Raw genomic sequence first — 12,898 nt, 5'->3', positions numbered from 1 at the left:
CTGCGGGACCCGAGCGGGACGGGGGGGCTGGGGCCTGCTGCCCCCACTCCGGGGCCGCCGTGGGATAGCACCAGCTGGGCAGCAGCCCAGACGCGACTGGCCAGGGGCTGGGCGCAGCATGCGCGCTGCTAGATCCCCGCAGCAGGCCCAGACTCGGGGTGGTTCAGGCCCGGGCGTCCGAGCTGCAGCCACCAAGCTTGGCCATTGGCTGCTTCCTTCCCCGCGCCAGTGGGAGCTGCAGCAGCGGCTGCTCCCGAGTCCCGCTGCCCAGGGGGGGAGAACAGCCGCCGCCTGGCCCCGCGGGCTGCCCCCCTACTTTCCCTACCGCCCGACTGAGTCCTGCCTGCTCGTAGCCAGGCAGGACTCTCACTCACCCTGGCCCCGCGCTCCCCCTGCGTTTCCGGGGCCTCCCTCCTGAGCTTGTGGAGGAAGGGTGGGTTTTTTTTTTACCCCGCCCCCCCGCTGCGCCCCCCAATATTTGACTTGGGTGATCTGGTCACCCTACTGCTGCGGTAGCAGCAGCCAGAGCCCTGGGCCCTTTAAATCGCCCCTTAGCCCCAGGGCTCTCAGCCGCCTCTGCAGGCACAGCTGGAGCGGGGCCTTTAAATCTTGATTTAAAGGTCCTGCCTCTTCTGGTTGAGGCCACGCCTCTTCCAGTTGAGGCCAAGCCCCCGCTCAGGACTCCGGCATACCTGTAAGTCCTTTAAATTCGTCCCTGTCCTCATGTAAAATTATTATAGTTGGTTGACAAACTGTGAGTCTGTTTCTACCTTCATTTATGCCAGTGCTACCCCAATTTGCTCTTCTGCGTTCCAAAAGAGACAGATAATTTGAAAAGGATAAAATTCAAATACGGCAAAACAAATACAAAGCCAGGATCATCAAAATGTGAGCCAGTGCTACCCAGTTTTTATTCAACCCTCCCGTTAGAAATTTTTCCTGAGTAAGGGTTATAGAAAAGATAAGTACCGGTAAGTACCTAAGATATGGCCTATTAAAAGATGTGGCCTGGGAAATTCAAGGGTACTTAACTCTCCTAGATACCTTTGAACATCCCAGATGTGGATTTGGCTGTTTAGCTTTGTTTCCTTAAATAGTTTAGTGTGATGTCAAAATACTGACATCAGCTCAGAAATATTGCATTATCTGCATGAAACCTTGACTATCGGGGGTGAAATTGACCAACATAGCTATTCCAAATAACAATTCTGCTATAGCTATTCGGTATAATTTAGCTAAGTGGAATAAGCTAAATCAGAGAAAGGCATTGTTATGCCAGAATAAGAGGGTCCTAAATGACCAGGCATAGACAAGCCCTTAGAGGTGCACTGATTTTCATTTCTAAACTATTTTCAGAATACCCTCAAAACCCTTGCAGCAATTTATTAAACTGACAGAAATATCTTTAATAAATAACACGCCAGGCTACTTGATTTTGCCAATACAGTGGTGAAGAATGTTAGTTGAATTACTGCACATACCATAAAAATTCTCGGAAAGAGTTCTCAGTTCATAGATCTCTCAGAGAGAGATCATAGAGAAGGAAGAATGTGTGGGCAGAGGAGAGGGGAATCTTCCTGCATGTACACATCTTTTCCCTCTAGAGAATCGTTTTGTCTTGCCATTTGCCTCTTTTTTAAACCTTTCATTAGCATAGTAGAAGTTGTACAGTTTATCTAGCTTCCTTTGATAAATAATAAATAGAAGCCCTATTTTTTATGGAGTAGCACTGGCATAAATGAAGGTAGAAACAGACTCACAGTTTGTCAACCAACTATAATAATTGGTTGTGACGGACCCAGACCAGTGGGGTACAGGAGTCTGGTAGAGGGCAAATATACTGGTCATTGGATGAGTAGTTTTCTGTTCCTTGAGTGACCAGAGCAGGGGCTGCACTAGAGTAATCAGGAACCTGCTAGAACCAGTTAAGGCAGGCAGGCTAATTAGGACACCTGGAGTCAATTAAGAAGAAGCTGCTAGAATCAATTAAGGCAGGCTAATCAGGGCACCTGGATTTTAAAAAGGAGCTCACTTCAGTTTGTGGTGTGAGTGTGAGGAGCTGGGAGCAAGAGGCACAAGGAGCTGAGAGTAAGAGGGTGTGCTGCTGGAGGACTGAGGAGTACAAGCGTTATCAGACACCAGGAGGAAGGTCCTGTGGTGAGAATAAGGAAGGTGTTTGGAGGAGGCCATGGGGAAGTAGCCCAGGGAGTTGTAGCTATCATGCAGCTGTTACAGGAGGCACTATGGACAGCTGCAGTCCACAGGGCCCTGGGCTGGAACCCGGAGTAGAAGGTAGGCCTGGGTTCCCCCCAAACCTCCCAATTGACCTGGACTGTGGGTTCTTCCAGAGGGGAAGGTCTCTGGGTTGTTCCCCAACCCACATGGTGAATCTCTGAGGCAAGAAAATCTGCCAATAAGCGCAGGACCCACCAAGATAGAGGAGGAACTTTGTCACAATATATGTGTGTGTGTGTGTGTGTGTCTATGTATGTGCACGTATACAGACACATACATATACACATTTTTGCCAGGAACACTTTTCTATACCATATTTTTAAACATACAAGGCAGATCAGCATAGTCCATCAAGAATTCCAGTCTGTAGGCTGCTTCAGAGATCTCACGTCTCAGTTTAAAAACAGTAACTTCACTGGCTTTTTTTAAGTATGCCGTAAGCTCTACCAGCTCTTCAGTGTTCAAAGGCACCTCACTGACTTTGTCTGCAATTATGTTGTATTGATTGCAAATGCTACAACAAAAAAGTAAGCAGACACATAATTATGATGATTATTAACGAAGAGTGGTGTAGGATCTCATTAATGCAGATTGCGTGTCAAAGGATACTAATGCATCTTTACAAACAAGATATTCTCATTAATACACATAACAGACATGGAATAATTAAGGGCATTCAATTCCAACATCCTTCCACTCTTTCAAGGACTGAAGTATCCATACAGTAGAATGCTTATTAAATTGGCATTCAATTGCCACTGCTAACACACTAAGTTAACTGCTCCCTCCCACACATTTAGAATGTTCTGTTTCAAGAGCTGAACTCTTACATACAGAGGCATCCTTAAGTGCAGAAATCAGCAGCTCATTTATTCTCCTGACATCTACAGAACTAAGCATCCTGCATGAAATTTAGGCAAAAAGATAACATTTACCCAGAGATCCTCAAACTACCCTCCCAAAAAAATGAACATGGACAAAAATGGAAAAAATACAGAAGCAAAAAAGACACCCATTACATATAATTTCCCAGCAATGTGTTTTCTTGTTTCAGGTTTGGACTAAGCACTTTTGTTATCCATACATGCACAGTACTCAAGACAGCTCAAGTACAACCCAATTCCAAGAGTAACCATCCATATTTACTCATGAGAAAAGGGATTTCTTTCAAGTGAAGCACAATTATACCAGTAGATTAACGCTAAATTCATTGTAAAGTAAACTTTCCGCTGGCTAAAACTGGAATTCAGGGCCTGTGTCTTTCTTGCAAAAGACATCTCGGACATCTCGATATGCAGAACAGGGAACTGTAATCCTTACCCTGCGTTAGGTGGGCATTAGTTCTTGCAAGGGAAATACAGAACCCTCAACTTAACTTCTAGCAAATCAGTAAAAAAGGAAATAATTGTCAAATATTTTCATTGTGATTTTCAGATCTATCCAGGTAGAACCTAACTCAGGAAGTTTTTTAAAAAAATTATTTATTTAAAGAACATTTCAGGTCAACTTTACATACACAACATGGAGTCCTTGCAAACCAGTGAAATGTTGTGTTAATTTACAGAAGCCTGTGGATATACCTGTACAAATCCAGCAGATGAATAAAATTATCTCAGGAATGTACACAGGCACTAATATACAGCATCAACGCACAAATCTAGTGATAGCCATGCATTCTCACATATGTGTACCTCTTATTTAACTCCCTGTTTTCATCCACTTCAAACTCAATCAGCTTATTTTTAAGTGTTTGGGCCCGATTGCAAAGCTCCTCATTCAGCTTTAAAGCATCCAGGCAGAACATGGCGAGAGGGACAGTGACATGCATGGAGGCTATTTCTTTTTTCAGTTTTGTTAAACTGTCAATCTTCTACAAAAGGGAAAAGAATAATCCTATTAGTTTCCTTAGACTCTACAGATGGGAAATGCTACATGAGGGCAAAGAATTATCTGTCAGCCACCAGGTGGATAATATATTTTAAACAGAAATAACAATCCATGTTTACCCATTTAGGGCTCAAATCACTCTCAACCCCAGAACTCCGCGGGAGGCCCCCAATAATGAAAAGTCCACATGGATGCCATGGCACAAGTTGCCTGCAAAAACTGCACTCAGCCAGGGCCCCAGCCCAGCAGGCGCAGCATAGAAAGCGGGTGGGCTTGGCTAAGAAGAGGGGAGCAGAGGGATAAAGAGAGGATGTGCTGATCAGCACACATTCTGGACAGCCTCCTCTTGTGGGGCTCTGCATGGAACATACTTTTGCCCTCCCCAGCATAACCTGGCACAATTGCCCTACAGGCAAGGGGGGATGTAAATTGTCCCCACTTCTCTTTACCTACAAGGGTGAATCATGCCCTTAGACTAGAAAGCATGGAGTGGAAAACTTGTAGTGATCTGTGTCTGTAAACTGCCATGTAAATGTTGACTGTTGTATGAGTGATTAGTAATAATAATACTGTTAGATGTTACCTTAGTGAAATCATCTAGAGAATGGCTTTCCTTCAAAAAATCAGTAATGTCTTGTTCCGCACTGTTGTTCAAAAGATCACTGTATTTCTTGTACACATTTAAGTACCTTAAACACAGAAGAACGTAAATCAAACACAAGATCCCAAAATTAGATTTCATGGCAATGGGAAATAAACATGCAAAAATGACACTGATGCTGCTTTAACATGTTGGTGGATCCAGATAAGCATCAAAGTTAAAAGCAAAAACTTACTTCTGTGGACCAACCATGTTGCTGTCAAATATCCTGGCAGCTTTGTTCACATATTCTGAAACCAAAGATTCATCCACTTTCACTGTACGAAGAGTGGGGTCATCTTTTTTTAATTCTGGAAAGAGTTGCATTTCTACCTAGAAGGAACCCCACAACACAAATACAGCATACTACAGGAAAAGCAAGGGCATTTCACACCATGGCTAGAAGTGTAGAATTCTACCTATCTAGTGATCTGGCAGAAACAGCATCCTGCACTACACTGGCCCTGCTTCAGCAAAGCAACTAAACATGCACTTTAGGAATATGTTTGATGCTTTGCTGAAACAGGACCATAGTCAGGAGTAAGCTCAAAATACTAACTGGGCCACTGGAGTTCAAATATCACATATTTAGACACTTGAGCAGGCATTCAGTGGCATCCAATATGCTTTTAGGCATTGGCATTTGCATTCCTAAATACTGATTTGAGCACTCAAATGCCAGATTCTGATGCTCTGTTGGAGCCTATGTTTAAAAATTGGGCCGACTTTATGAACATTTTATTTAGGAACATTAAAGAATCCCAGAGAACACTTTTATACAATAGAATGGAATAAATGGGAAAACATAATCCGATCATTTGCACTTTTCCAACTGTCATGAAAGATAATGTTCCCACTTAGAATAGTTGTAGAAAAATCTGTTATTGTAAGAAAAGTAGCAGAGAGCAGAGGTAATAATTATTTGTACTGTTGGAATAGCTTTCACTTGACAACACATATTCCTTGTTTGTGAACAGTACGTGAGATCAAACCAAAGCAATAAAGCAGCTTGGATGTGAGCAGGAATCCTTTCTATGTTCTCTACTATAATCACTAAGGCTTCCCCAGCTACTGATACATAACTCTATTTGTCTTCTGAATCGGAGTTTTTATACCACACTCAGCACTTTATTAGCTGAAGGCTGACTTATAGGTTTCATTCTGCATGCAGCATTCTCTGCACAATACAACCCATCTCCCTTCTTTTACCCTGTACCTTCGGAAGTCCCTCCGAACTCTGAAGGATCTCCATGAAGCAATGGTAGATTAAATTCCAACAATCTTTCCAAAGTGGCTGAAACACAATTTTCGGTTCCTCCACATTGAGTTTGATTATTAGTATTTGAGGGACAAAGAACTGCATTTCTTGATATGGTTCTCCAAAGTCATTCCCATCCTCAAGGGAAAAAAGCACAAAAACAATAAATGCTGAACTGATTGAGTATAACATGCACAACTCAAAAGTCATTTAAAATTACTTAAAATCCCATATATAAAACTGAGATCTTTTTAATACACTGCACCATGAGTATTTTCATCCTGAGCTGGAGCCTGATCTCTCAAGGTACTGAGCACCCTCAGTCCTCACTGATTCAATGGAAGTAGAGCCCTGACCACCTCACAGAATCAAACCCCTAATGATTTTTAATTATTTTATTTTGTTTGCATCCCAATTGTTTGCACAGAACTTGGCACAATGTCTGGGGGCCTGATCTAGGAGCTACCACAGAACAAATCATAAATCATCATCATCCAGATGCAGCACTTAGCACAAGGCGGGTGCAGCTCTACTCTTTGTCAATATGCTTCTGTGGCTGTTTGCCCCAATCCAGCCAAATTTGTGCTATTTACAAATGTTTTGCGTAACGGATTATAGCAGATCCTGGGTGATACTTAACTATTGACACAACCATGTTACTGAAGGGAAGAAATGATAGGCACTCATGTGCTGGAGTCATAGCACCACATATATTAATAAGTAGTTATCGCCTGTACACATACATGATTTTATGGGACAGAATTAGCAAAGCACTTAAGCACTTTTGACTTCAATGGGACTACTTACATGCTTAAAGTTAAACATGTGCTCAAGTACTTTGCTAGACCAGGGCCTATCTAAACAGCCACACTACAGCAATTCGTATCAATAGCTGAAAACTTTTAGAACTAGCTAATTATGGTCCTAATCCTGCAGACTCTTACACAAGTGAATAGCTCTTGATCACCCAAGAAGTCCTACTGAATACCGGCAAGGGTTTACAGAATCAGGCCATAAGTTTGGAAGACAGGAGGAATCCTGGGCATTTACCCCTGAAAAGGTATTTGATTTGAAGAATGTATAGATTCCTATTTCTACATCACAATGAAAAGAAACGGTAGCAGCCCACTTCATTCCATATACCTTGTGTATCATAAAAAATGCCAGGAGGTCTTCCAAAGAGTTAATAACCATCTCGCGTAGCTGTAATGACATGAGATTTGCAACAGAAGCAAAATACTCTTCAATTTGCTTAGGGGAATCATAGTCAGTCTGGGGTGCCAAATGAAGCCACCTCTCCTTCTGATCAATAAAGAGGGATGCACAAGTTGGGATCCACCTACAATAAAACACAAAGCACATTTAAAAACCCTATAGACTTAATGTGCTGTATGTAATGAAACCTGCACTAAGCAGTCACCCAAGGGATCAGCAAAACTCAGCTGTGTAGCAGAGACTGGTCTTTAACTAAAGATGAAACAAAGTTGGACCAAAAACCTTGAAGATATTGATTGCTTGAGTTGGGGATGCCTACTTGGGTGGGGGGTCCATAGTGCTGGCTTCAACATGTAATAATAGTGCTTAGTCTATCAACACAAAACCAAATAACTAGAGTTTGGTCTAGCATGACAATTTTCAGTGTGGTACAGTTTTCAGTCCTCTCAGCTGGATTTTTATAAATATTATATTATTTTTAGAGTATCCAAAAAGCAAATTTAATTTAAACCCATAAAAACCATGATGGCAAATTCATGGCACTCCTGTGTGACATGGCTCTTGACACCAGTTCCACTGGCCTATCCCTGGAGCTTCAGTGGAGGTGGGGGAGCTGATACAGGTGTCTGTGACATGACACATCCCAAGGGATGGGAGGACTTTTTTGGGTGACCGCAGTAGAATAGGAACAGAGGAGGCAGTCTGAAAGGGAGCTGAATAGGGAGCTAAGGAATGAAAGACAGATAGAAAGGGAAGAGAATGTGGGAAAGAAGAGGCAGGATATGGCTCTGTCTTCAGCTGAATTTACACCAGCGTTTGACAACAGGTATCAAGACTCAGGTCCCTCTACCTCTTCCCTTGGGTCTTGATTCACATTTCAGGGGGCTGCACATGCAGTTAAAGTTAAGCACCTGCTCAAGTGCTGTGCTGGATCTAGAGCTTTACCAGTGCTGAACGTGGTGGTCCTGTGGGTGTGGTCGGGGTCACCCACGTTTAACACTTGTTGTTAATAAGCAGCCCAGACCCTCTCTAATTTTTAATTTTTTTTAATGAATTTAAAAACCTCAAACACTGGAGGCTCTGGGACTTGTGGAGTACCACGCCCCTGAGCCTGAGCTGCTCAATATCTTTCCTGTGAACTTTTTGAAAAGTACAGGGCTCAAGCAGGATTTGTGCAGAACTGAAGATAGAAATAAGCAGTTTTCAAAGAAAGACATTTCTAGTCTATTCACAGCCAGCTCTGCATTCAAACTCCTCGGCGAGCAGAAGAAAACCTTCAGTCCAAGCCCTGCTGATTTCAAACGCTTCACATAGGGCAGGCCTAATGGCTTAGGCTAATGCTACCAGTTTCAGAAAAAAGTTCTGAAGCTCAGAGGAGACACCTGAAGATCCCAGGGCCTCCAAGATTTATTTCTTTAATTCATTCTGAATGGATTGAAGTAAACAAGATTATTAGCCTGTTTTAAAAAAAAACACCACCACCACATTCCTGGATGAAAAGCTCTAGAAGAGACTGATGCAGCCAACAAATCCTGTTAGGATGGATGCCCCACATTCCTAAAGGTTGGAAACTTTCATCAGTCAGATGGCTTCCTTTCTCTAGGTTAGTTTGTGAACGCTGACAGTACTACAGGTTTAAAACATAACAGGCATAGTAAGAGAGCCTTGCCACACAATCAATGTCACTTGATAAATGCCTTGGCTCTGTCTCAATGTTTTCCATACAGCAAATGCCACAGGACATAGAGCCTGATCCAAAACCCACTGAAGCCCATGGGAGGTATTCCACTGATGACATGGGCTTTGGGTCAGACCTTTAGGGACTAACTGTGCACCTCTGAAGTCAATGGGAATTAAGCCATTCATTGATTCATTTCACTGACATCAGGATTGGGCCCTTATGTAGGAACTGGGGATCATTATTCTGCAACTAAATTCTGTATCATGGACTTTGCATCTGAAATCTAGCTCCTCTGAAATCAATGGGGGCAGGATTTCAACTGTCTTTTAAAAAATTAAATATTTTATGTATTATACTCTAATAACAGCGCATAAGTATTACAGGACAAAATTCTGCAGTGCTCCCTCCTTCACTACACAATTTGGCCTATCAAGTTTAGCTTAGGATGATCAACTAAAACACCAACAGTTTGTAAATACTACTAATATCAAAAGTAATACAAATATGATCACGTATAAGGCTTCATTCTGGATTTTAGAGGCAATTTTTCAAATGTGGGCACAGTTGCAAGTGTGCGCACATACCTTTTGGATAAGTAAAAACCCCATAAATTGTGCATCAAACTATTCTTCTGTGCATGCAGCTAGTGATAGTAATATAATTATGGATAATATAATAATGGGCCACATAATGCTGTCCTTACTCTAGCAAAATTACCATAGCTTTCCTGGGGTGTTTCATTAAAAAAAAATAACAATTTTGTTTGCATGAAGACAGAAGGATATGGGTCAGTGATAATACTTAGCACTTATATAATTTCACATGCAAACATTGAGTTTTGTTGGATCAAATGGAGATTCACATTTTTGTGCATTCCCGCATTGCAGTTACCTGTACAAATCTACTCTAAGAATATTCTATTCATCTAGTATTCTTATATACAGTACTGACTTGTTCTGAAGAATGTCATGTGCTTCCATACAATGTCTTCGAACTAAATCTTCAAATTCACTGGGCAGCAGTGGCAGGTCACCTGACAGCATTTCTTTTGTACGAACAAATCTTAGGTCACTAAACCTTTGGAAAATAAAACATAACTCAGATAGCTGTGATTAATTTACTTTAAAGTAAATTAAATGGGATACAATCAGGAGGCTCTTATAAGTAGTTAAAAATGTGAATACTCTTTTTCACTGATGCAACTTGTTTCTTTCCTAAGTTACCCTACATATTTCTGATTCATTTTTACTATCAGCAAACTTTCAGGGCTGAGTGAATTTCATTTTGTATTTGCCTTTTTCATATCACAATTGCTTTTTCCTAAAATGATTTGGTTCATTTCATTGTCAGATTCATTATTCCACTCAGCCAAGGATGAACATGCAGAGTGACAGAGTTTCTTCTCTTCCTATGCTCAGTAACAGAAGTAGATATAAGTGTCCATTTTGGCTAAACTGTGGGAAGAAAAAGTCAAAATCTGGTCAGCTTTTGCACACTGAGGAAGAGTGCCTAACATTATACACATCCCAGTTTGCAATGGTCTGTAAGTCACAAATCAACAGGTTAGATTCCTGACCACAAAGTGCAATGTTACTTAAATACAAATAACAAAGCTGCAATAGCATACAAATCTGACATAACCCCACAAGGGGGCCTATGATTTTCAGAAGTGGCTAGTGATTTTGCATCACCAACCTGAGACATCTTCCAGGGGTCTGATTTTTCAAAAGAGTGGAATGTCCACTCTCTGCAAATCAGGCCCCTTCAGGTGTCAAGTTGAGAACCCAAAAATTTAAGCACCAAAATCACTAGTCACTTTTGAAAATCTTGACTAGGAGTTCTAAGTTAAGGGTGGAGTGTTTTACCATAGGGACTGATCGAGCTAGCATGCTAAAAAGAGAAGTGTAGCTGCAGCAACCCCACCAGCAGGTAGGATTAACCACCCAAGCATGTACCTAGGGTCTCAAATGGTGTCTTACAATGAAAAGAAACAATAAGTTTCTTGCTGATTCAATGTTCCTTGCTTTTAATGAAATGTCTTGTGTCCAGATGACACAGCAATGCAAGAACTAAGAAATCATTAAAATAAATCATGGTACAAAGAATTACTCTAACCAATGTACAGTAAGCAAGACATCTTACTCAGTAAACCAGAGCTGTTGTAACATAAGCATCATTGGATTCACTGTGAACAGATGGTTTTCATTCCAGCTTTTTATTTCTTGGTAAACATTATGCCATGGGACTGGTGCACGAATCACTCTCTGAGGAAAAGAGCGTGGGATATTTCCAATAAAGAGTCTCTCTCTCTCAGCTGGATCCATCAAGATGTAATCAACTACAACAAATCATATAAATGATTGTAAGACTGAATGCATTGCTAATAACCACACATGTAGATTACAGCACACTGATGCCAGAGCAAACACGTGTCATTACACAATATAATTTGGTTACTCTTACATGTCTTTAAAATTAAATTAACATAACACGGTAATAAAATTTTATCTGAGACTATTATTAACTAACTATGTCAGCAAACTAAGAGAAGAATGATGGTCCTCCGGTGGGTAAGGCCCTAGGCCTGGGACTCAGATGCTCTGGGTTCTGTTCTTAGCTCTTCCACAGACTACCTGTAGACAGTTTGTGAATCCATCTCCACAGGCATCCTTCTGGGTTGTGCTTTGTAAGGGGGCACTGTGGTCTGTGTACACTGTGCTTTCTATACCTACTAAATAGGGTCGATAGGCCTTGAGTCTCCACAATAGCCAGACACTCCAGTACTGCAGCTGAATACTTGGTTTCCCTCTCATTTATCTTGCGACCTCTACAGGCCACCAGTCTGCACCTATCAGACTTGTCAATTTGTTCACAAGCATGTCCAACAGCAACCTTTGAGGCATCACAGGATACTGTGAATGGATGAGATGGATAACAAAGGATCTGGGAATTTAAACACAGCATGGATTAGAAGTCCTTCCTTCAGCAACTCAAAGACTTTTTGATGTTCCTCCATCCAGAAAAAGTTGCTTTCTCATAGCTGATGTAATGGCGCTGCCTGAGCTGTGAATTTTTTTTACAAATCTCCCATAGAATCTGCAGAGGCCTACAAACTGCTGCATCTCCTCCAGGTTTGTAGGAACCTTCCAGTCCTTTATAAGGTTCTGTTTTGGAGGTTGGGGCTCCAACCCATTCTCACTGACTACATGTCCTAAGAAGGTGATGCAACTCCTTGCAAACTGATATTTATTTCCCACACATTTAAATCCTGACTCCTTAAAAAGCTTTAGAATCCTTTCCACTCCTCTGATATTCCTCCCATGTTTTATGGAAACAAATTAAGTCATCTAAATATGTGAAGATGTGTTTGGTTCTCAAAATGAGGGTTAGATCATTTAATATCCTTTGAAACATCCCTGGTACATGCAGGAGTCTTAAAAGCATTCTGAGGAATTGAAACAGCATCTTTTTCACTGCAACCTCATATACCAAGGGAATCTGACATGGGGGCTGCGACAGGAGCTCTCCTTGGCTTAAACACAATCTGACATTGCACCCAATCATATCGCCCAAGTTCTTCATTATTTCTGGAGAACACACTAGCATATCATAAGATCAGCTGTTCTAATCACTTTCTTTCATTTCCTTCCACAGCTGCTTTTGTCAAGACAACGCCTAGCTCTATGCCTGACTGGGCTACTTCACAGCTCTTGATCTCTGCCCCTGTGAGAGGCTTTGAGACACCAGCTACGTCACTGTCCCCATCAACTTCTTTTTCACTAGCTGCACTTCCTGGTCAGTCAGATTAATTGCTCTTGGCCAGAACTCCCCGTTTGGTGCAGCTGGAAACAAAAGTCTGCTAAACAACAATCATGACTGGATAGTGGTAGCTTCAAACACTCCTACAGGTTCACTGAAGCTGTGGGTATTATTGAATGATTACCTGACTTCACCACAACTTTGTTCGGGGAGCAGTTCATCT

At 41.7% G+C, this 12,898-nt stretch overlaps 1 protein-coding gene across 1 annotated transcript in view; it reads right to left on the bottom strand.

Moving 5' to 3' along the window:
* DNAH3 (dynein axonemal heavy chain 3) overlaps positions 1 to 12,898 on the bottom strand; it is a 120,820-nt gene that overhangs the window by 90,766 nt on the left and 17,156 nt on the right. Inside the window, exons 7-14 of the mRNA XM_034784789.1 lie at positions 11,059 to 11,254; positions 9,868 to 9,993; positions 7,164 to 7,359; positions 5,979 to 6,158; positions 4,959 to 5,095; positions 4,706 to 4,811; positions 3,927 to 4,105; positions 2,565 to 2,749 (exon numbers count right to left, since the gene is read on the bottom strand). Coding sequence (XP_034640680.1) covers positions 2,565 to 2,749; positions 3,927 to 4,105; positions 4,706 to 4,811; positions 4,959 to 5,095; positions 5,979 to 6,158; positions 7,164 to 7,359; positions 9,868 to 9,993; positions 11,059 to 11,254 — 1,305 coding nt within the window. The remainder of the gene's footprint in view (positions 1 to 2,564; positions 2,750 to 3,926; positions 4,106 to 4,705; positions 4,812 to 4,958; positions 5,096 to 5,978; positions 6,159 to 7,163; positions 7,360 to 9,867; positions 9,994 to 11,058; positions 11,255 to 12,898) is intronic.

Source organism: Trachemys scripta, chromosome 10, assembly GCF_013100865.1.
Source record: "Trachemys scripta elegans isolate TJP31775 chromosome 10, CAS_Tse_1.0, whole genome shotgun sequence".
NCBI classification, from domain to species: Eukaryota; Metazoa; Chordata; order Testudines; family Emydidae; genus Trachemys; species Trachemys scripta.
Note: the sequence above shows the minus strand (reverse complement) of the source record. Positions and strands in the feature narration are given on the sequence as shown.